The sequence below is a fragment of the Phoenix dactylifera genome, chromosome 3 (assembly GCF_051530095.1).
Source record: "Phoenix dactylifera cultivar Ajwa chromosome 3, Ajwa_hap1_PhDact_Kaust_v1.1, whole genome shotgun sequence".
Taxonomy (NCBI): Eukaryota; Viridiplantae; Streptophyta; class Magnoliopsida; order Arecales; family Arecaceae; genus Phoenix; species Phoenix dactylifera.
Genome location: NC_143192.1, coordinates 53,327,931 through 53,349,505, shown reverse-complemented (window position 1 = coordinate 53,349,505; position 21,575 = coordinate 53,327,931). Strand labels below are relative to the sequence as shown.

Here is a 21,575-nt window from a genome sequence, read left to right as displayed (position 1 = left end):
GCTCTCTCTCTGTGGTTTGACGCTACTATCTCATTAATCTAGTGGTATTCCAACTAGATTATCTAAACAAGCCCTTAAAGTACTAGCTTACGAAAGAAAGAGTTGAAATCCTCTCCAGTCAAGAGCTGAACTCGAGAGGATCCTAAATAAATCCTATCCAAGGAAAGTTCCTCATTCATTGTACTCGAGATTAGAAAAATCAATCCTACTCTCACTAGTCTACGTATTTTGCATGTTACACATTGTTTTCATTATATAGACATGAATACATATATAGTTTGGGTTAGTTCAGGAGCACTAATTGACGGCTTCCTCTTACTCTGTAGCCAAAGATCATCTATCACCAGCAATAAGTAAAAAAGATCTTGTCATTTGGAAATTAAACCACAAGCTCTTGTATCTTCCGAGCACAAAACTCAATCTTCCAAGCCCATGCGCACCTCATGAACGTGTCAACTTTATCACACCTACGCTTCCCGTAATTTTTTTTAAAACTTCTCATCTTGGAAAAGCACTTTTTTATAATTTTTTTCTTGGAAAGTGCGTTTCTTTACAATTTTTTAAAGCAATATAAAACATGCGCTGAGCTACTCAGGCACCGCGTTAGACAAGAGAATGAAGTGGGGCCTGTTTTTCAAATCAGAAATCTTAGCGCATGGGATCTAAGACCTCCAGAGTCGCATATTAACTGCTTGTGCTTTCTTGGGTCTTAATTGATACAACTCTTCTTGGCAATTCCACAGCATACTTAACAGATTTTCTTCTTCAATATCCGATAAGCAAACCCGAATGAACAAATGAAGAATCAGATTAGCTACCTGCTACGTAGTCCAATTTATTAGTGTTGATTGGCAAAAAGTTCGAATGTCACTGGCATTCTTCATAATTTTATATAGCTGTACGAAGGAACTATCATTTTCTTTCAGGTAGATCAAGCATTACATCCATTAGCCTGTGAAATACAGAATAAAAAGGGATATCTGCCATGCAATCAACCTATAAAATGACTCATTTCATGATTAAGTACTGTCTATCCACCACTTGAAAAAAGAAAAGAGAGAACAAAAAAGATACAGTAGCATATTTTTCCGCTTTGCACATGCTTGCAATTATCCGTACGTGCAAAACAATGATTTCAAATCGTCTTGGACATATATTGATTCTTCCGAAGTCCCGTATCAATGATAGCATATAACTAAGAGGAATTTTCACCAAAAAAGAAAAAAAAAACAAAGAACGTTTGCTTTTAGTAATGCCAAAACAAAGGCTCTTAGCTAGGCCACGCAAGCCTTCTCTCAAGCTGGCAGAAGTATAGAGGAAATCAAGGGATCCAACTCTCATATCTTAGCCATTTTCTGCCCGATCATAAGCGTTAGATTTATGTTTCGGAGCAAAAGTAAAGCCTTCTGGAACCTTGCCAAGCAGCATTTCAGAGATACGGATCTGCATTATTGAGGAAGCCAAGACGAGAGGAAACAATCAGCAAGAAATGTATAAGGTACATGCAAATCAAAAATGGGCAAGAAAATATATACCCAGTCAGCAGCTGAATCAGAGGCCATCATGGTCTCAAGATCATTGCGACCATGATAGCAGGGGGGTCTCCAATTTACCCGTTGCGGAATGACATCCAACAGACCGACTGGAATATAGCGGCACGTGTAGCTCAGCCATTCTAACAGAAAATGGCGAGTTGTCTCTACACCTGTACTAACTAGATTAGCAGCTTAAAGGAGACGAACAAAAGCAAGAATACAGTGGATTACCACCTTTGATAGCAATGGTAAAAAATGAGTGCAATAAAAAATCTCAACAGATTATCCCCAAAAAGATAGATTACACTCCAGGTGTGTCGTACAACAGAAGAAGAAATAGATCATGCACTTAGAATAAACATAAGCAAGCAATCCCAATTTGTCAAGCTGCAAACACTTGCAGACAAGATTCATAGTACTGGAACCAGCAGCTATGCCAGTACATCGGTAGTACGGTATGGTAAGATACCATGCCATGATGTTCTGGTGCATACCAACAAAGGGGAACCTACAAGGGAGGAGGAGAGAGAGGAGATAGGAAAAGAGAGAGGGAGGAAGGGAGAGGAAAGGAGGGAGAGGGAGGGAGAGGCGGAGGCTGAGAGAGAGAGAGAGAGAGAGGGGGGGCTTCGAAGTTCACTCTCCCCTCCCTCGCCAGTTTCTTGAACCGAGGGGCGAAACCGTGCCAATCCGCCCCTGCTACATCTCGGTACGCTTCGAACCGACAATTCAGGGTGGCATAGCCTCCCATACTTGTGCAGACGGTGAGGTTTTTCTTCTAACATCTTTTCTGCTTCACTAAGGCTGTTGAAAAAGCATAACTCATAATAGCAATGCCAAAACACTAGCTGAATGGAGCTTCCTACATGATATTTGAAAGAGCAGGAACCAGAAAGTGAATTTATGCAATGGAGCAAGGAGGCAGAAACCAGGGAAAATGATTAACATGTGCAAATATACAATCATACTATACTTACAAAACTGAAAATGTAAGACGCTTTCTCCTAGGCTTTATTTTAACATATCTACTCTGAAGATACTGAAGGTACAGTAGTACAATAATTAGATTAAGTGTTTCAGACAGATGAGTGATGGTTGTAGCTAGTCAAATTTGCTCTCTGCTGTAAAATAAAAAAATCTTCTAAGTGCACCAGCTAGAGAGTGATTGGGTTTCCAAAGAATGTCAATGGTTGTACAACACAAGCTTATAATTGGTTTCTACAAGCTATGTACTTCTTATTTCTAATGAAGGTTCTGCGAGATCAGAAAACTTTGTGCAGAAACTAGGACCCTCATCTTAGTAATGCAAAAGCTTCCAAAGAATGTCAATGATTGTACAACACGAGCTTGTAACTGGTTTCTACAGGCTATGTACCTCTTATTTCTAATGAAGGTTCTGTGAGAACAGAAAACTTTGTGCAGAAACTAGGACCCTCATCTTGGTAATGCAAAAGCTTGGTTTCAAAAAATTGAACTGTAACTGGTTTGTGAATCCTTAATGATGTCGGTTTAAGATGATTACGGTAAAGATCATGGACAGATTTTAGCCTGTTGGTTTTATATGGATGTTCCTTGCCCTGAACGCCTAAAGAAATATGCTTCTAAACTTAATGTTTTCATAGAGAGATTAGAATGTTTTCTAGTTAGCCATGCGAATACTTGTTGAGACTAGAGCAGAGGAACACAAAATATCAAGCCAAACACTTGAATTGCCCTCTTCAATGTTTGAAAAGGGCAACATGTGCCATGCATAGTTGAATCCATGGTTCACAATACTAAACCATATCGGACCATAGCAGGCATACCAACTCATACCAGTAGTGAACTGACATGCAGTACACCCCATGTACTAAGTGTCGGTACCAAGAATTGGACTGTACCAACACTGTACTACTTGGATGCCGGTGGACGTACTACAAACCTTAGCTAAACCACTTATGTGCAACACCTAGCTATTAATACAGATTGCAAATATCACCATAGATAGCTAGAAATGAAGCTCCCCCAGTTTGATTTTACATTCCTAATGGAAATTTAATGCTTTGGCAACGAGAAGGCATATGGATTTCCAAGTGGAATACTGGAAAAGGGGGAAACGATTGATGGATTCGGAGAATTGACCTGTGGGGGAAAGCAAGATGAAGGGAATCCAGTGGAAAATCCTTTAAAGGATATGCCACTAAATTCTTTTATTCAGGATCTCCATCATGGTTTGAACTTTGAACTAGCCTTTTAGATTCAAATACATACAGCTTGATTTTTTTGTGTGTGTGTGTAACAAATCCTTTGGTGTTTCTAATATTTCGAAGTAACATGGCTAGGCACCTAGAAATCATTTTCTGGAGGGCCAAAACAGACACTCGAATATCAATTAAATGGCCCTTATGTAGCTAATATTTTTCTTTCTTTTTATTTTTTTGACAATATGGTAGTTATTCACCACCTGTCAGGTTTGAACCTGAGTCCTCTCACTTGGAGAGATAGGTAACAACCAGTTGATGGTCCCTTATGTAGCTGTAGTTAGGCTTGAAATAGAAACTTCAGTAAAAAAGAAAAGATGGTAAACAAAATGCCAATGAGATAATATCCACGAAGTCTTAAGTAGACCAAAATAAACAAACACAAACACAATCAAAAATTTTCTGCTTTGGATGCACGCATACACCCTCCTCTCCATATTTATGTAATGGGAGTGTGCACATATTATATCCAATAAATTTCTTTTCCCTATTCTTGGCTCACATCCCTGAGCTATAACTAAAATGGAGAGCTACACCTATAACATTAACTATTGAAATTTCTAAAAAACTCCTGTAGATCTTGAGCAGAACTCTCCAATGAGTGAAAAATCACAGAAATCTGGTGTTCCAGACTTGATGCAAGGCCTGTTATCATAAATAGTGTCTCCAAGCACAAATTTTCAATAGGAATATCCTGAGCTAAAAATATTGATTTCAAACGACATGCCTGCACTTAAAACTTCTCCCAGGTATGATCTTGTTTTCTTGCATTTACGATTCATTTCCTTTTCCTTTTTCTTTCATCTTTTTTGGTGAAGAATTACTCAGTTCCACTTTCACAAAGGAAATCCAAATCAGAAGCTTTTGATTGCAATAAAGTTTTAAGAGGACCAAAAATAAGATGCAAGTGGTATGAATTATGTTATTGGTACCCAATTCAAGAGATATCGCCACATTGAACAACAGCAATTCCACGGCTTTCATAGAGGAAAGCTGAAGCATTAAAAATTTATTGGCATCATTTAAGCATCTCTGTCCAACTTCATTGCCTAATTTGATCTCCCTTGACTGTACAAGCAATTCATGACCCCTATTTTCTCTCTTGAGGGAAAATCTTCTCTACCCTCTACCAACCGACCACCCAGATTCATATCCAACTGTGCTTATCGTTATAAACATTCAACTCACTATTGTTAAAGGATTGTTTGTATACTCTTTTCATTCTTCTTCACCCCCTCTTGCAATTCCTTCGTGGTATTTGGTGTTTTTGGGTGGCTTCAAATGATTTCACTTTGTGTTCATGTTCTAGTCATTTCATTCCTCTTTAACATCTTTTTTTTTGAAGAAAAGTTTCTCTTTAGCATCTTAAACCTAAAACTAAGGAGACCGATGCCATTTTGGATTCCCATGCAAATGCCTTCCCCTGTCCATCTTTTCTCCGACTCCCAAAGTTGTCAGCAGAAATAGGTAATAGGAAAATAAGTCCACATAAAAGCATCACTTTGAGGAATAAATTTTAGATTTGATCCCAGCATTATTTAATATCTGGAGTTAGGCATGTTATTGCACTACCCCACATTGATGTTACAATGATCTTCTTTTATTATATATAAACCATGAAGGTAAACCAATTCAACATATCACCATGTTCTAACTGTCTTGTATCTCTTGTCTTATGAAACTCTATTTCAGCTCCATACTAACAGCAAAACTCATACTATGTTTAATCAGTATGCACAAATCCAGGATGATGTAACACATCAAATAACATGCGTATAGTTACAAAGACAACAGAATATTGTAGGTTTTCGGAATCTGCTCATTAGATATGATATAGTTGGACATAGATATAAGTTCTTGTAATGGGTTGATAGAGCATACCTTTCATATCAGAACCCCAGTGTTCTAGGCCAAAACGTACAAAATCTTTGAGAATATTGAATCGCTCCTCAGAGCTAATGTCCCAATGTCTTTGTTCCTTGATTTCAGTAAGTAACCAAGGCTGCGAAACAAAGATCTCTAAATCAAAGGCAAATACATATTGAACATGGTGAGGATTAAGAGTATTAAAGGAGTTCTGCTGATATACCAATAGATACTAAGATAACGGATTTCAACAATTTATGAAGGAGAGAACCAGATGGGAGACAAACCTTTATTAAGGCACCTCGAGCGATCATGCAACTAGAAAGCTCAGGGCAATCAGCAGAGTGCTTGTTCCAGTCCAAATATGAGAAGATATCACCATTTCCTAGAACTTGCAAAGCGTCAGGGGCTTTTCTTGCACATTGGTAGATATAATCCCAATCAGCAAGCTTGCTATAGCGTTGCTGTCGTGATCGGCCATGGATGGTCAATGCACTGGCTCCCCAGTCGCTAATATCTGAGATTAGAGAATCAATGCGATTTCTCCCTTCGAAATAACCTGTACGCACCTATTAAAAAGAGCAAAGAGTCAAGAGCAGAGAAATACTTGATTCTATTATGAAATCATTCTAAAAGGAGAAAGAGAAAATAAAACAGCTATCTCAAAATGAAATGCCTTAAGAGTATCTCAGATGGAATTCTTGACAATTCCTTCAAAACCTTAATTTACTAATTTATTGATGAAACTGGATAAGCAGAATGACATAACAAGACTAGTGTCACCAGAAAGTTGACCTACCTTAATAGTTAATGGTATGTTGATGGTACAAGAAGCTGCTTGAATAACGCTCTTCATCCTCATGGGTTTTGTAAGCAGACAAGATCCAGCCCCCTTGTTAACCACAATGTCAATTGGGCACCCCATGTTAATGTCAATAAAATCAACTAAACATTCACGATCTATAAGCTCAACAGCACGTGCTATGGTATCAGGATAAGCCCCACATATTTGTACACCAAATACATCCTCTGATGAATGTCGCCTCAGCAATGCCCATTCTGAAGCATGTCCCTAAATCCATTAGAACATTGCAGATAAGACAATTTATTTTGTTTTCATATATTCACAGTCATAGAAACAACATATTTTTTAGAAATATCTCAAACAAATTAACCATAACAGGCACCCTGGCTCATATTCCTTCATATAAAATTAATTGTAAGCCATCAACTTGTGGCTACATTCTTGAGATCATATCCACCAGCAACATTTAGAGGTGTTACATAGAAAACATTAATCTTCTAGTCTTTCCAAATATTACATTTACTCAATGTTTTTCCATTTGATTTGTTATTCATGATTTTATAATGATTTAATACAGGGCATAAATCATTCTTATATTTGACCATTTTAGATTTATAGTTTTCTTAAACTTCTTTTCTAGATTAGTTTATATCTTTTTCTTCAAATCTCAACATTTACTGCCTTTCCAAATTTGAAACACATATACAATATGCATTTATTTTATTGAAGTAAAACAAATTCGATTGTTATGACTGTGTTAAAATCTAACTGAATTCCGAAGTTCAACAGCCTGGCAATGTCCATGGTAATGGCACATGAAACTCCTTTTTTAAATCTTTTGTTGAGAAAGTGCAATGTCGCAAGTCTCTTTTTTCATTCTGTTAAATTCTTCCAAACTGTACATGAAATGTGAGAGCTCAAAGTTAGAAGGCAAACCTGCAAAAGATTAGTACACATAGCCATTTCTCCACAAGTAATATCAGCACCTAAGGCTTTGCAAATCCTTCTAAAAGGAAGATTCCCAACTGTAGTCAAGGGAGCCAGGTACAGCTTTCCTCTGAAATCAATAAGCTTCCTTTCCCGTGGATGCGGTTTCAAACTTAAATCAACTTTAGATGAACATAAGCTATCAGTTGAGATCTCTTGTGGTCCATTTTGTGCATTAATTCCTTTAAAATCTTTGTCCATGTGATATGTGCCTGTCCAGATTTCACTTATTGGAGTCAGCAACAGAGCGATCTAGCTACAGAAAATACATTGCAACAAAGCCACACAAAACTTTCATTAAATAGCATTAAAACCTCTAGTATGAAACCTAACCACTATTGTTATCAGCTAAGCAGCGTCCCTCATCAACTGAACTCTTTGCCTTCTTCAAAGGTCTTGAGGGGTCAATGACAGATGCATCCTCTAAACAGTCCTTTTCTGTGCATGTTATTAGAGCAGGCTCTGCTTCATTGGCTGAGCTGCAAAGAACCCCATTGTCATCATCCAAGTGAAGATTATCCGGCCCATTTAGAGACTCTGAATGGATTTCCACCTGATTGACATCTGGCATTGCCTTTGTTTTGTTACCCCCCTGCAAAGTGGAATTGGTAATAGTGAGGACAGGAAAGACTAGCAATTTATACATTCTTTTCAGAAGAATATTTTAGGAACAGAAAGGACAGTCGCATTTCTGAAACAAAAATCAATAAAACTTGAAGGCAGATAAAATAATGTAGGCAGCTGAAGAAGAATGAAGTTGGTTAAAAACTAGAACCAATGTCCTCAAACTTACTGTTACATACAAGAAACCATATATGAAATGGAAGAATCATCTAAATACATTGTTATATTCCTTGCTTTCCAGGGCAACTTAAATTAATATAAGAATGATAACTTTTAACATAATGAGCCATATTAGATGTCCACCAAAAGGAATAGAGAGATAACAGTGGGGTAAAACAAGTGCGTAATATAAATAAATAGTTTAAAGTTTAATTTGAATATATTAGAGAAATGGGTTTCAGGAAGATAAAATAAACAATAGAGTAAAATATAAGTGTATACTGTAGGATGACAAAATCTTACCGCTAAGCCAAGAAGTTTGAGCTGGGCATTCGCCTTTGGAAAACTAACTTTATTCTTCCACAAAAGCTTCTGCAAATCTTTTTTTAGACTATTGATTTCAAAGCTTTTCTCAGGAGGATTCTGGGATTCTACAGGTTTGTTGTGTGTGCCTGAAAAACGACAGGTTATTCCATAAGGACATGGCTCTCCAACACTGAGGAATGGACAACTCCCCTCTAGGTCAGCTGGTTTCTGCATGTAACGATGATATATTAAGTAACAATAACTGATGCATAATTGTGCCATAACCTCACGAGAAGATCTAGTCAGAATACAATATGAAAAAAGCAAGGATTTAAGCACCGCACCTGAGCAAAGAATCCATCCAAATCATGACTGAAACGGCAATTATTATTGTAACGACATGCATCAACATTTCCACTTTTTGCTACTTCCGGACAAATATGCAGTGCAGACTTTTGTTCCTGGCTAATGTAAAAAACATCAAAATCAAAATTTAACTTATTAGTATGGAAACAAAAGAAATGTAAATTTAGATACGCAACCCCTTTTGTGATAATCACTTACATGGTATGTGTATATAAAAATCAAAGCTATGAAAAACCATCACAGCCTGATGGGCACAAGATCAGGGTTTAGTTTGGATTGAAGGGCACATAAACATTGCAATGACAAAAGAAAGCGAGTGATATTCCACATGTGGATGCACATACACATACACACACCAGAGAGAGAGAGAGAGGAAAATGTGAATGGAAGAATACTGAAATTATTGGATATAAAATACCTAGATTTTAAAGACCTGAATTTTATGTTGTTTATAAAAATTAAACAAGACAAGCAAAATTAAGAAATGATCTGATATCTTTTCAACATTAGATGACTCAGTTTGACTGCGAGCATGATTGGAAAAGTGGGGAAGACGCAATGCTATGACAAATTACGGAGCATTTTACATGCATATATAACAAAACAACTACCTCAGTGCTCATAAAAATCATTAAATGCATCCAAACTAGAAATGTAATTTGATTTAGAATGATCCATCTGTTTTCAATAATTTCATGTAATGGCATGAGTTGTTTCTGTGGTGAAATGGGTGATGCCCCAATAGTCACACCTTTTTCTCTCCTTGGAGGACTTTCCAGGATTGAGTCTCTGGTGGTGCATCCCCAAGTTTCTGGCAAAACTTGGAGGTAAAGGTTCATCATGTTTTACTGAAACCAGAAATATAAGAAATAGATACAATTTTCACTGAAAAAGAAACATAACAATCCCCATCTTCCAGAAACTATTATTGTAGTTCTATCAAATGTTTTCGTGAAGATTTAGGAAAGAGGAAAGTTTCTCACAATATTTTTAGACATGTTTTTATGTACGCATGTTTAACTTGTCTATAACTAATTTAAGAATTAAGATTACGCTATCTTAAGATCAAAGCTTGCCATAGATGATGTATAAGAAGAAGGAAAATGGGCCAAAAATTTGATAAAAGCTGACAGAAGAAAAGATAGGTCGCACACTTAAAGTTAGAAAAGCAAACTTCAAATATGAGCACTCTTTAAATAGACAACCACCAGGAAAGGAAACACTTGGAATATAGTGCCTAAGTTTCTTTTTTCAAAAAAATAATAGCCAGACTTTCTTGCTATTTCCTAATGGTGACATAACACTTCCAAAGCATATAACACCTTGGAACTTTGACAAAAACAAAACAATCCCAAGTTTCGCTCACACAGCGACAATTTTAAAAACTTTTCTAAGATGACTGCAATTTTATCAGGCTTATTTCCAGCATCCATAAAAGTTCATACAAAAAAATCTCAAACCTAGAAAATTATCGGCCTTGGACTTATCTTCCAAAAACGGTCAAGAAATGCCTCGAACAGATTAAAGACAGAAGGCAGTAGACTAAGCATACCTATAAATGACAGGTATTTGTCATCTTATATACTAAAGCTTACCCCCGTTACACTCTAGGCGTCAAGTCTCGAAAATCATCTTAATTATCCAAGCCATCTCTTTCCTTAAAAATCACTTTTTTTGTTATGCTCATAGAAGTTCAAAGCACCAAGGAACAAACCGAAGCCATAACAAGATTTGAACTTGAACAACATGAAACCAAGGCAAAGCAGAAAAGAGGTTAATTTTTCGGTAGGGTATCGGAAATCGATCACAAAGTGCGCACCTGTTGCCGCTCTCTCTTGAGCTGGCGCCTGGACTTTTTCTCTTTGACGACGTTCGAAGGAGCGTTCTTCTTCTTGTTGACGTCGTCATCGGCTGCATCGCCTGCCTCGGGGGTCGAGCGGGACCTGGAGGGCGGGGCGCGGAGGTACTCAACCTTCACCGGCGCTATCGCTTTGGCCACCAGATCCTCCGGCCTCGGGTGGGCGCCGTCAGGCTTCGGTGGAGGAGGAGGAGGGCCTTCCAGTGGAGCGCTGCGGCCCTCGTCCGGCTTCGCTTCCTTTTCCTCGGCGAGCGCGGCGACGTCCATGGCGGAGGCGAAAGAAAAAAAATGGGAACCGCCTCCCAGTAGCGGCTGATGGGGGTTCTAGTGAGAGACGGGGAATAGACGAAGCCGGACGAGGTGAGGTTAGGGTTCGACTTCGGCGTCCCAAATCAAACGCCACCGGAGAAAAAAGGGACCAGCATTACGTGTCAGGTGATTTGTCATGGGAAACACTATTTGTTGTTTCGTGATCAAGACAATAACTTTTTCAGATTACACTGGTTTAATAAAAGAATTCTCCGCAACATGCTATTAAATCAAAGCCATGCCCGAGGAGTTAGAATTCGCACGCGTGGATACCACCTGACTCTCGTAGACGACTAGCACCATACGAGTGTCACACCCCTTGTCCAAAGTGACTTGAGTCGCGTTAGGAATTCACTAGACTTGTACGCAAAGGTCAAATTATACAACTTTTAGTTACATATCTCTATATCTCAAGGAAATTAAACTTCTCAAAACACCTATGAGGCTGTAGTTGGTTGCAGGTTGAAGACATGTAGAATAAATGCCCTTCGCTCTACCTATTTCACCTTAATCTGCTAAACATTAAAAAATTAGTCAATTTATCTTGAGGAAAACTTGGCATTTTACAAAATAAATAAAGTTGTTCTTTTCATTTAACCCGAATAAATTACTCCTCATTACATGGTGCAGAAAGTTATTTCAGAACAAAGAGAGATAGAAGCAAGTAACCTTTTAGGTCTCTATATATTTAACCAAACCATGGCAGTCAATCATTCAATTTTATTTCTCGATTTTATATAATAATCTTGAAAGGGCTTTTGGTTACTATTCAGAAATACGAAATTTTAAAACCTTATGCAAGTAATAAATTAAGGAGGGACCATTCGTTAAATCTATTCCTATATTTCATAGGGTAATTGACTTTCCCATCCCTCTAAAGACTCCACTGTAACAAAAAGTCCTTGTTAATTAAATCTAAAACAACCGGTCCAGAAACTTTCCAAACTGTAATTCCCGGTCCCTGAGCCCCTTTTATTTTGAAATAAGATACCGAAAATGCCCCTTCCCTCATGATCTCTCATCCTTCCGAAGAAGAAGAATTTCAGAGACTTTCCAAACTGTAATCTCCCAGCCGCGGCTGCTGCCGACCGCGGCCTGCCCCCTCCCGCGGCCGCCGCCGGCCCGGCTCGCCTCCTCCCGAGCCCCCTCCCGCGGCCGCGCCGCCGGGAATGCCTCCGCCCCTGCCCCCATGGTGGGAAGGTGCCGAAGAAGAGGAAGAAGGGCGCCGTCCCGCGTCCTGCGGCTGTCGTCGGCCACGGCCCGCCCTCCTCCAGCGTCCGCCGTGGCCCAGCCCCTTTCCGGCGCCGCCGGCCTCGCGGGAAGAGAAGAAAGAAGAAGAAGGGAAGAAGAGAAGAAAAAAAAGAAAAAGAAAAGAAAAAGTTTGAACTGGGGTCGACTCGTGAGAATCTTGGGTCGACTCGCTCACTTCTACAATAATTTTCTAAGAATACTTAACTGTGTGCACAGTCCTGTTAACTGTGTTCGCAGACAACTTAACTGTGTGCCGCCAGCTCGCGAAAGGAGAAAAAAGAAGAAAGAAGAAGAGAAGAAAAAAAAAGAAGAAAAAAAAGGAAAACATAAAAATAAAGTTAAATAAGCTTGGAACAATTAAATAAGTTTGGAACACACTTAATCTAACATGACACACGGTTAAATAAGCTTGGAACATATTTAAATCATCCCGGAACACACTTATTCTACCCCAGAACACAGTTATTTCGACTGTGCACACAGTTAAGTGTTATTAGAAAATTATTGTAGACTTATGCTGAGCTGGGGTCGACCCCTAAAGAGCTGGGGTCGACCCCTAAAGAGCTGGAGTCGACCCCTGAAATCAGGCAGAAAAACAGCTATCTGGAAAGCCTGAGAGAGTCGACTCCATGTGAGCAGGGGTCGACCCCAGGTCTGTGAACACAGTTAAGTTGTCTGTGAACACAGTTAACTTGTCTAGGAACACAGTTAAGTTGTCTGTGAACACAGTTAAGTTGTCTAGGAACACAGTTGTTTAGGAACACAGTTAAGTTGTTTGGGAACACAGTTAACTTGTCTGGAAACACAGTTAAGTTGTCTAGGAACACATTTAATTTGTCTAGGAACACAGTTAATTTGTCTAGGAACACAGTTAAATTGTTTGGGAACACAGTTAACTTGTCTAGGAACACAGTTAACTTGTCTAGGAACACAGTTAAGTTATCTGTGAACACAGTTAAGTTGTTTAGGAACACAGTTATCTAAGAATACAGTTAAGTTGTTTGGAAACACAGTTAACTTGTCTAGGAACACAGTTGTTGAGGAACACAGTTAAATTGTTTGGGAACACAGTTAACTTGTCTAGGAACACAGTTAACTTGTCTAGGAACACAGTTGTCTAGGAACACAGTTAAGTTGTCTGTGAACACAGTTAAGTTGTTTAGGAACACAGTTATCTAAGAATACAGTTAAGTTGTTTGGGAACACAGTTAACTTGTCTAGGAACAGTTAATTTGTCTAGGAACACAGTTGTCTAGGAACACAGTTAAGTTGTTTGGGAACACAGTTAAGTTGTCTGGGAACACAGTTAACTTGTCTGGGAACACAGTTAATTTGTCTAGGAACACAGTTAACTTGTCTAGGAACACAGTTGTTTAGGAACACAGTTAAATTGTTTGGGAACACAGTTAACTTGTCTAGGAACACAGTTAACTTGTCTAGAAACACAGTTGTCTAGGAACACAGTTAAGTTGTCTGTGAACACAATTAAGTTGTTTAGGAACACAGTTATCTAAGAATACAGTTAAGTTGTTTGGGAACACAGTTAACTTGTCTAGGAACACAGTTAATTTGTCTAGGAACACAGTTGTCTAGGAACACAGTTAAGTTATTTGGGAACACAGTTAAGTTGTTTGGGAACACAGTTAACTTGTCTGGGAACACAGTTAATTTGTCTAGGAACACAGTTAACTTGTCTAGGAACACAGTTGTTTAGGAACACAGTTAAATTGTTTGGGAACACAGTTAACTTGTCTAGGAACACAGTTAACTTGTCTAGGAACACAGTTGTCTAGGAACACAGTTAAGTTGTCTGTGAACACAGTTAAGTTGTTTAGGAACACAGTTATCTAAGAATACAGTTAAGTTGTTTGGGAACACAGTTAACTTGTCTAGGAACACAGTTAATTTGTCTAGGAACACAGTTGTCTAGGAACACAGTTAAGTTGTTTGGGAACACAGTTAAGTTGTTTGGGAACACAGTTAACTTGTCTGGAAACACAGTTAACTTGTCTGGGAACACAATTAATTTGTCTAGGAACAGAGTTAACTTGTCTAGGAACACAGTTGTTTAGGAACACAGTTAAATTGTTTGGGAACACAGTTAACTTGTCTAGGAACACAGTTAACTTGTCTAGGAACACAGTTGTCTAGGAACACAGTTAAGTTGTCTGTGAACACAGTTAAGTTGTTTAGGAACACAGTTATCTAAGAATACAGTTAAGTTGTTTGGGAACACAGTTAACTTGTCTAGGAACACAGTTAATTTGTCTAGGAACACAGTTGTCTAGGAACACAGTTAAATTGTTTGGGAACACAGTTAAGTTGTTTGGGAACACAGTTAACTTGTCTGGGAACACAGTTAACTTGTCTGGGAACACAGTTAATTTGTCTAGGAACACAGTTAACTTGTCTAGGAACACAGTTGTTTAGGAACACAGTTAAATTGTTTGGGAACACAGTTAACTTGTCTAGGAACACAGTTAAGTTGTCTGTGAGCACAGTTAAGTTGTTTAGGAACACAGTTATCTAAGAATACAGTTAAGTTGTTTGGGAACACAGTTAACTTGTCTAGGAACACAGTTAATTTGTCTAGGAACACAGTTGTCTAGGAACACAGTTAAGTTGTTTGGGAACACAGTTAACTTGTCTGGGAACATAGTTAAGTTGTCTAGGAACACAGTTAACTTGTCTGGGAACACAGTTAAGTTGTCTGGGAACACAGTTAACTTGTCTAGGAACACAGTTAAATTGTTTGGGAACACAGTTAACTTGTCTAGGAACACAGTTGTCTAGGAACACAGTTAAGTTGTCTGTGAACACAATTAAGTTGTTTAGGAACACAATTATCTAAGAATACAGTTAAGTTATTTGGGAACACAGTTAACTTGTCTAGGAACACAGTTAATTTGTCTAGGAACACAGTTGTCTAGGAATACAGTTAAGTTGTTTGGGAATACAGTTAACTTGTCTGGGAACACAGTTAAGTTGTCTAGGAACACAGTTAACTTGTCTGGGAACACAGTTAACTTGTTTGTGAACACAGTTAACTTGTCTAGAAAAGCCTGAGAGTCGACTCCAGGTGAGCAGGGGTCGACTCGTGCTGTTAAGGGGTCGACTCCAGGTCTGTGAACACAGTTAAGTTGTCTGTGAACACAGTTAACTTGTCTAGGAACACAGTTAACTTTATTTTTATTTTTATTTTATTTTATTTTCTTCTTTTTCTTTCATTTTCTTTTTTTTCTTTTCTTTTTCTTTTTTTTTCTTCTCTTCTTCCCTTCTCCTTCTTTCTTCTTCCTTCTCCTCTCGCGAGGCCGGCAGCTACGGAAGGGGGTCGGACGGTGGCGGCCGCATGATGGGGCCACCGGGGGGGGGGGGGGGGCAGCGGCTCCTCTTCTTTGGCACCTCCCCACCGTGGGGGCGGAGGTATTTCCGGCGGCGCGGAAGGGGGCAGCGGGTGCGGGAGGGGGCGGGCTGTGGCCGGCGGCAGGCGCGGGAGGGGGTGGGCCGTGGCCGCCGGCTGCCTTTTTCTTCTCCTTCTTCGGTGGGAATGGGAGAGGCGGGGGCATTTTTGTCCCATAAAGCAATGTTAAAATATATATGGACCGGTTGTTAAACAACCGGTCAACAGGGATTTAATGTTAAAGTTCGGTCAATAAATGGACCGCTGAGCAAGTTCCCCTATTTCATATGGTAAGCGACAAATAGTTGACCCTCAAATGATTCTGTATATTGGTCGCCGAATGAAGAAGCAACATTTTAGCTATTGATGTATGCATGAAACCTGCACCATTTTTATAGACATGCTACATAAGAGAAAGGGAAAAAAATAGAACTGTTGGGACAAAGGAAACCAATAAAAGGATTCTAAATACCAACTATATGCAGAAAGAAACTATTCTTAATTAAAGCTATCATCCAGCCACCCAAATTAGACAACAGAGACCTGAAAAAACACATGACTGATGATTCAACCCAAAGAAATGAGTTATAAAGTTATATATTGCAGCAAAATCCTCGACATAGAAGGCTAGACTAATTTAAAATGTCCAATTGCAGGTTTGGTTTTAGTCAAGTGTCCTCTTTGACTCACAATTTTTAAATCCATTATACTTTTGAATCAAAAAGCTTATCTTATTCACAGGGCTACTGGCCTTAAAAAGAATTTTCCTATATATGACCAACAACCAATCTAAACTGAAATGTTTGTCCAGTTTTGTGGATGCTTTTAAGGCATGGACAGACCTACTCATTGAATGGTGCCTCCTCAATGCATTTTCTCCAATGTGCATCATTTATGAATTTTGTGATCACCAACATAAGAAGGCACACTATGGAGATTCAGAAATTCTTTATCATGAGAATAAAATAGCTGAGATATTCAGAAGTATGCCGGAGATATAAATTATAATACTAAACAACTAGAAAAAAGGAAAATTCAAATTTAAACAAGACATAACGAATTTTTTGTTCATAATGGTGTTAATTCATGCTACCAAAATATAAAAGCATATTTCTGTAGGTCAAAATAAAATCAGAAAACAAAGCTGAAAATGCTCATATAAGTAGGTCCACCATTCCCTTGCCGATATTTCCTACCTGCACGTCAAAATTAAGAGTGTAATGGTATGGCGAAAACTCCATGCCACCATTGCACCACATTTTAATTGAATTATTATGGGTTCTATAAAGTATTCTTGGAAGAAATACTCAATACAACGTCCATTAAAATAAAAATTTGTTCTCTTATGCAGAAGCACAATTCCATTTTTTCAAACATAATTTAGAATTACTTGATTGCAAAGGATATCTTAAGCAAAGTTTGTTGAGATGAAGGCAATAAAAAAAAGTAACAAAACAAAAGTTCATTATCATCTATAAGTCACAGAGCAGGAACATGCGAGAGATTTAGGCCCAGAGCATACCGAATGAAGACATGCAACCCTAAATAAAGCTACAGGAGAAAGTAAGCAAAAATGAGTTGCAAGAATCAAAGCTGCAAACGAACCAAGCTGTTCATGAGTAACTTGGGCTCAGCTCCATATTTCAAACATTTTTTGGAGCTCAGCTCTATAAACAAACAGCAGTCTATTGGAAAACAGTGAGAAGGCTCAGCTCGGTCCGATTAAAGCTCATCTCAGAGCTTAGCTGAGCCAAACTTGAGCACTTTATCCAAAGTTCTCTTAGAGTTTGAGCCAAGCTCGAGCAGCTCTTCAAATATATCGAGCCAAGATGAGCAGAGCCTGATATCGACTCAGCTTGTTTGCACCCCTAAGAAGAATCGAAACACCAATAGCACTCCATTCTAAACAAAAACTTGCCTACTGATCATATTAAGAGTGCCTGCTGATAGCTACACAAGAAAGCAACAGTACTCAAACAACTATACAAAAATTGTAGAATTCCTCCCTTTTGACACTTATAATGGGTGCATGCAGCACGATAATCCACCCTATCCTACTCTTGCTATAGGTCAATAGTGAATTCCAATCAAAAGTTCAAGATGCAGTCATTACCAAGGTTCTAGTCTCTCAAAGTTTTCGATCAAATCAGACGGACAGATAACAACCAATGAAGCAAATGGAGCACAATGGACTCCTTACCACAGAGATAAACGGAACATTTTTGCTCCTTGGGACGCTCCTGCATGAGTTGATGTCCGCCAAAGAAAGTTATTTATCATTTGATATCTGAATATCAAGTGATAACTCAATCTGCAAGAAGTCAATTGTAAGGTCATGACTCAATACTACTTCATCCTTTGCCGAGTAGATAATGTCGAGAAGTCTGACTCCACTTCATAGTTAGGACATAGTAAGCAGTGCAGTGAACCACAGCCATGAAATCTGGATGAAACTAAAAGGCAGACATATAATTAAAGGCATCCAAACTAAAGCACAACTACTTCTATCATTTTTGTCACCCTAACAGTGTGCCAGTGTACTCAATTATCAGTGTACTCAATTATTAATTATTATGTTAGTTCCTTGAGTGCTGGTGGAAGAATGAACTAAGTTTAACGGAATGTAGGCACACACTAGGGTGCAATAGTAGTTACAGCAGCTCCATTTATGCTGAGGTGGAAATAATATGCAAGCAGCACAAGTAAAACTACAGCTGAAAGATTGCCGGGTCCTGCATATATACCAAATATAGAGTTGAAACTAGTATGCTGACACATGCCAAGAAACCCTATGAAGACATGCAAAATTCAACAATGACAATTGCAATATTGAATTAAAAATAAAAAAATTCAGAAACAATAAATATTTTTTAAAAAAAGGAGTTAAAAGTCCATAATAGATGCATCATGATATTCAAGTTAATCCAGAAAGTTCCTACTTGAAAACAAAAGAAATTGCTGACTTTGAAATTTGTTGTCTAACTGCAGGCAAACTATGAAATTTGAGAATATGAAGACCAGTTACATGGAATGTTTTTGCATGGAATTGCAGGTAAGATAATGTTTTCATAACATAATCAATGGCAGTATCAGGTTCTAGGATATTCTGCAGTATTTTTTGGTGCTTAAAGGTATCCTGATATTCCTTGCCTGAAGAAAAAAAGATTATAGAAACTCTCACAACCAAAAGTATCATTTTAAACAAAGTGATCGTTGATCAATTCGTCATACTTCCCTAAGAGGCAGGAACCCCGAATTGCTGGTCATAATCTGGTTTCCTTGGTATGCTCCCACTCCCTCTAGAATCTGTTCTGTGTGCCACTGTGAACTGTGAGCAGCATAAAATTTAACGTCCCAACATCATACTCTGTTCCTGCCCCCACTCACAGTCCAGCTTCCAAGGTATTACTACCCTCAGTGATAGACATTAATGAACAAAGGCTACCAGATCATATATATTCTGTTCAAATAAAATCAGTTTCACTGCTACAAACCTGTGCATTTAATGAATCCTAGACATAAAATGACTTCTGGACACTCAAATAGAGAAAAACAGTAGCCTGGGAGGAAGAAAAAGAAATTTTCTGGACACTTAAGGAACACTACATATAATTTTGTAACTCCCTTCATATTGAGTGCTCATAAAATGACAAAATAAATCAGGGAGGAAAAATAAAAGGTGAATAGTTCTCAAAAGAAGACTAGTTTCTCCTGATATATTTACCAACTTCAAATAGAACATCCATGGTATGCTGAACCGACATGTACTGGCCGGTTCAGCCCTTACCGGACTAGTCCGGTGGCCTACCAGTACAATTCCGCCGTGAAAACCGGTATGCGCCAGAGCCGGGGAAGAAAGGGAGAAACAACGAGCGAGCGGGGGCGGGAGGGAGAAGCAGCTGCCGTAGACGCCTGCAGGGCGGGGCAAGGAGGGGGGGGGAGGGGGAAGGGGGGGCCGGAGGCCGAGGACGCGGCCGCAGAAAAAAAATTGGAGATGTTTAAGTGAAGTCGGCAGAGGGTTTGCCGACTTCACTTAAAAATTTTCAATTTTTTAAATTTCGAGATTTTTAAGTGAAGTCGGCAAACCCTTTGCCGACTTCACTTAAAAATTCTCAAATTTTTTTCTGCGGCCGCGGCTTCCGCCTCCGCCAAACACCCCCCCCCCCCCCGCAGCCCTCTGCAGGAGTCTGCGGCTCTCCTTCTCCCTCCCTCTCCCGCTCGCTCGTTGTTTTTCTTCTCCTTCCCCAACTCTAACTGGGCTCTCCCGGTACGGGCCCGGTACCGAGACGGTACCGAACGAGCTGAACCGGTCCAGTCGCCGTCCAATACGGCTTTCGGTATCGGTTTGGCATACTCTAAGAACACTTGAATGGCGTAATCTGTTAACTTGCATTATTAAATTGACTCTAAGAGTTGAATTAATGGAATTGGAGAGTATATATGAGAGAGAGATCAAAATTTAAAAGGCAAATAGCACATGAGCCTCTTGCTATTTTAGGATCTAGAAAGGGTCAGATGTATATGCAGCCTTAACCCTACATGTGGAGAGGTTGATTCTATGTTCCAAACCTATTACCTCTAGATCACAATGGAGCAACCTTCCTGTTACGCCAAGGCTCACCCTCACAGATATCAAAATTTGTTGGCACTAATTCAAACAGCAGTGATCTCCACAAGTTGTGAACCACTTCTCACTTGCAACTTATCAACAATTATGCCTGCAAGTTGTGCAAGAAAATTTAACTCCTAAACAAGATTCTATCTCACTTTTCCTAGTTTGCAGCTCGTCAACAGACGGCCCGAAAAAGCTTGCAAGAAGATTAAAAACCTCTTACCTAAGCCAGTTTTGGCTCACGGTGATTGCATCTCTTGCATAGATTATAGATAGCCTGCAAAACATACTAGCAGATAAAAGTACTAATCTGTCTATTTCACCTTTTCTTAATTTCGGATCATTGCAAGATAGCCCGGCAAACCCGTGTACGAGGATCAAACGTCTATGTGAGCTCTTCTTGGACGCAACTTATTAACAGGCAGCTATAACAGGCATCCAAAGAGTAACCCGTGAACCAAACTCACTTACCATATGAGACTGATGAAAAGAACTGTTCAAGCAGTCCAAAACCGGAAATTCTCAAATAAAGCCTTCCAAAAAAACAAATGAAGCATTCAAGATATCAAACTAAAACATCAAGGAATCAGGATCAAGAAAATACGTGATAGAAAAAACCTTATAAACCCAAAATCATGGACCATATACCAGAACAATAGAGGCAGAGGCTGATTCACCAGATGGAGGTAACAGTCATCGCCATCAACCCCGAGAACGATAGAGGCAGAGGCTGGGGGAATCGACGCGGAAGGCTCTAACCGAAACCAAATCTCCGAGGAATCAACGGAGAGAGAGGCAGGAAAACAGAGCTCTCCCTCGGTCGTGGAACAGCGGCCAAGGCAGCGAGAACCAAGGGCGGCGTCACCATTGCCGACAGGAATCCCAATCAAATACTTCCCTTCTTCCGCACTCGCTCGCTTCGAAGGAGGCGGAGAACGAAACCCCCGTCGATCTTGGAAGATGAGAATCGGCGCGCGGACGATTGATCTCTCCATACGGAGTGAGAACCGGAGGAAGAGGCAGGCGCTATATATATAGTTGCAAAGCCCTCGGTTAAGAATATAATTACAGATGTGCCATCTTGGAATATCAGTGCTCAAATAAAAGCTTCTTGACCGTTGGCCATTTGGGGTGGCCCCAACCAGGTCCATGAAAGTGGGTCAAGTGTCTGAAAGTGTAAGCTTAACTTGCCAAACGAGTTTGAATCCTTCTTTTACCAGGAAAAGGGAAGGGAGGCAGATCAATTTTGTTAAGGTAAAA

The 21,575-nt window shown here is 39.3% G+C and overlaps 1 protein-coding gene and 1 long non-coding RNA gene across 3 annotated transcripts; both read right to left on the bottom strand.

Moving 5' to 3' along the window:
- Positions 1-986: 986 nt before the first annotated feature.
- On the bottom strand, positions 987-11,253 carry LOC103701488 (FMN-linked oxidoreductases superfamily protein). 2 transcript variants are annotated; one of them, XM_008783559.6, is made up of 10 exons: positions 10,705-11,253; positions 8,864-8,980; positions 8,517-8,747; positions 7,764-8,022; positions 7,380-7,642; positions 6,438-6,710; positions 5,926-6,207; positions 5,654-5,774; positions 1,536-1,705; positions 987-1,443 (listed from the first exon to the last, which is right to left on the bottom strand). In XM_008783559.6, exons 1-10 carry the CDS (start codon positions 11,008-11,010, stop codon positions 1,345-1,347), a joined length of 2,121 nt encoding a protein of 706 aa, XP_008781781.6. In that variant the 5' UTR covers positions 11,011-11,253; the 3' UTR covers positions 987-1,344. The 2 variants fall into 2 exon arrangements, with proteins under 2 accessions (XP_008781781.6, XP_038973378.3); XM_039117450.3 differs by having other exon boundaries at positions 8,864-8,984; positions 10,705-11,173.
- Positions 11,254-15,688: 4,435 nt separating this feature from the next.
- Positions 15,689-21,318, bottom strand: LOC149768147 (uncharacterized). The gene is made up of 3 exons (XR_016400003.1): positions 20,539-21,318; positions 20,280-20,421; positions 15,689-18,014 (listed from the first exon to the last, which is right to left on the bottom strand). It is a non-coding gene; the product is annotated as an uncharacterized LOC149768147 (long non-coding RNA).
- Between the last annotated feature and the right edge of the window lie 257 nt (positions 21,319-21,575).

What these genes read in the sequence shown, in the direction of transcription:
- LOC103701488 (XM_008783559.6), bottom strand. Translation starts at nt 11,010, where the DNA reads ATGGACGTCGCCGCGCTCGCCGAGGAAAAGGAAGCGAAGCCGGACGAG. An exon ending in TGGATGGATTCTTTGCTCAG is followed by an intron (nt 8,748 to 8,863) that starts GTGCGGTGCTTA and finishes CGTTACATGCAG; the next exon opens with AAACCAGCTGACCTAGAGGG. An exon ending in TGTGTACTAATCTTTTGCAG is followed by an intron (nt 6,711 to 7,379) that starts GTTTGCCTTCTA and finishes TAATGGATTTAG; the next exon opens with GGACATGCTTCAGAATGGGC.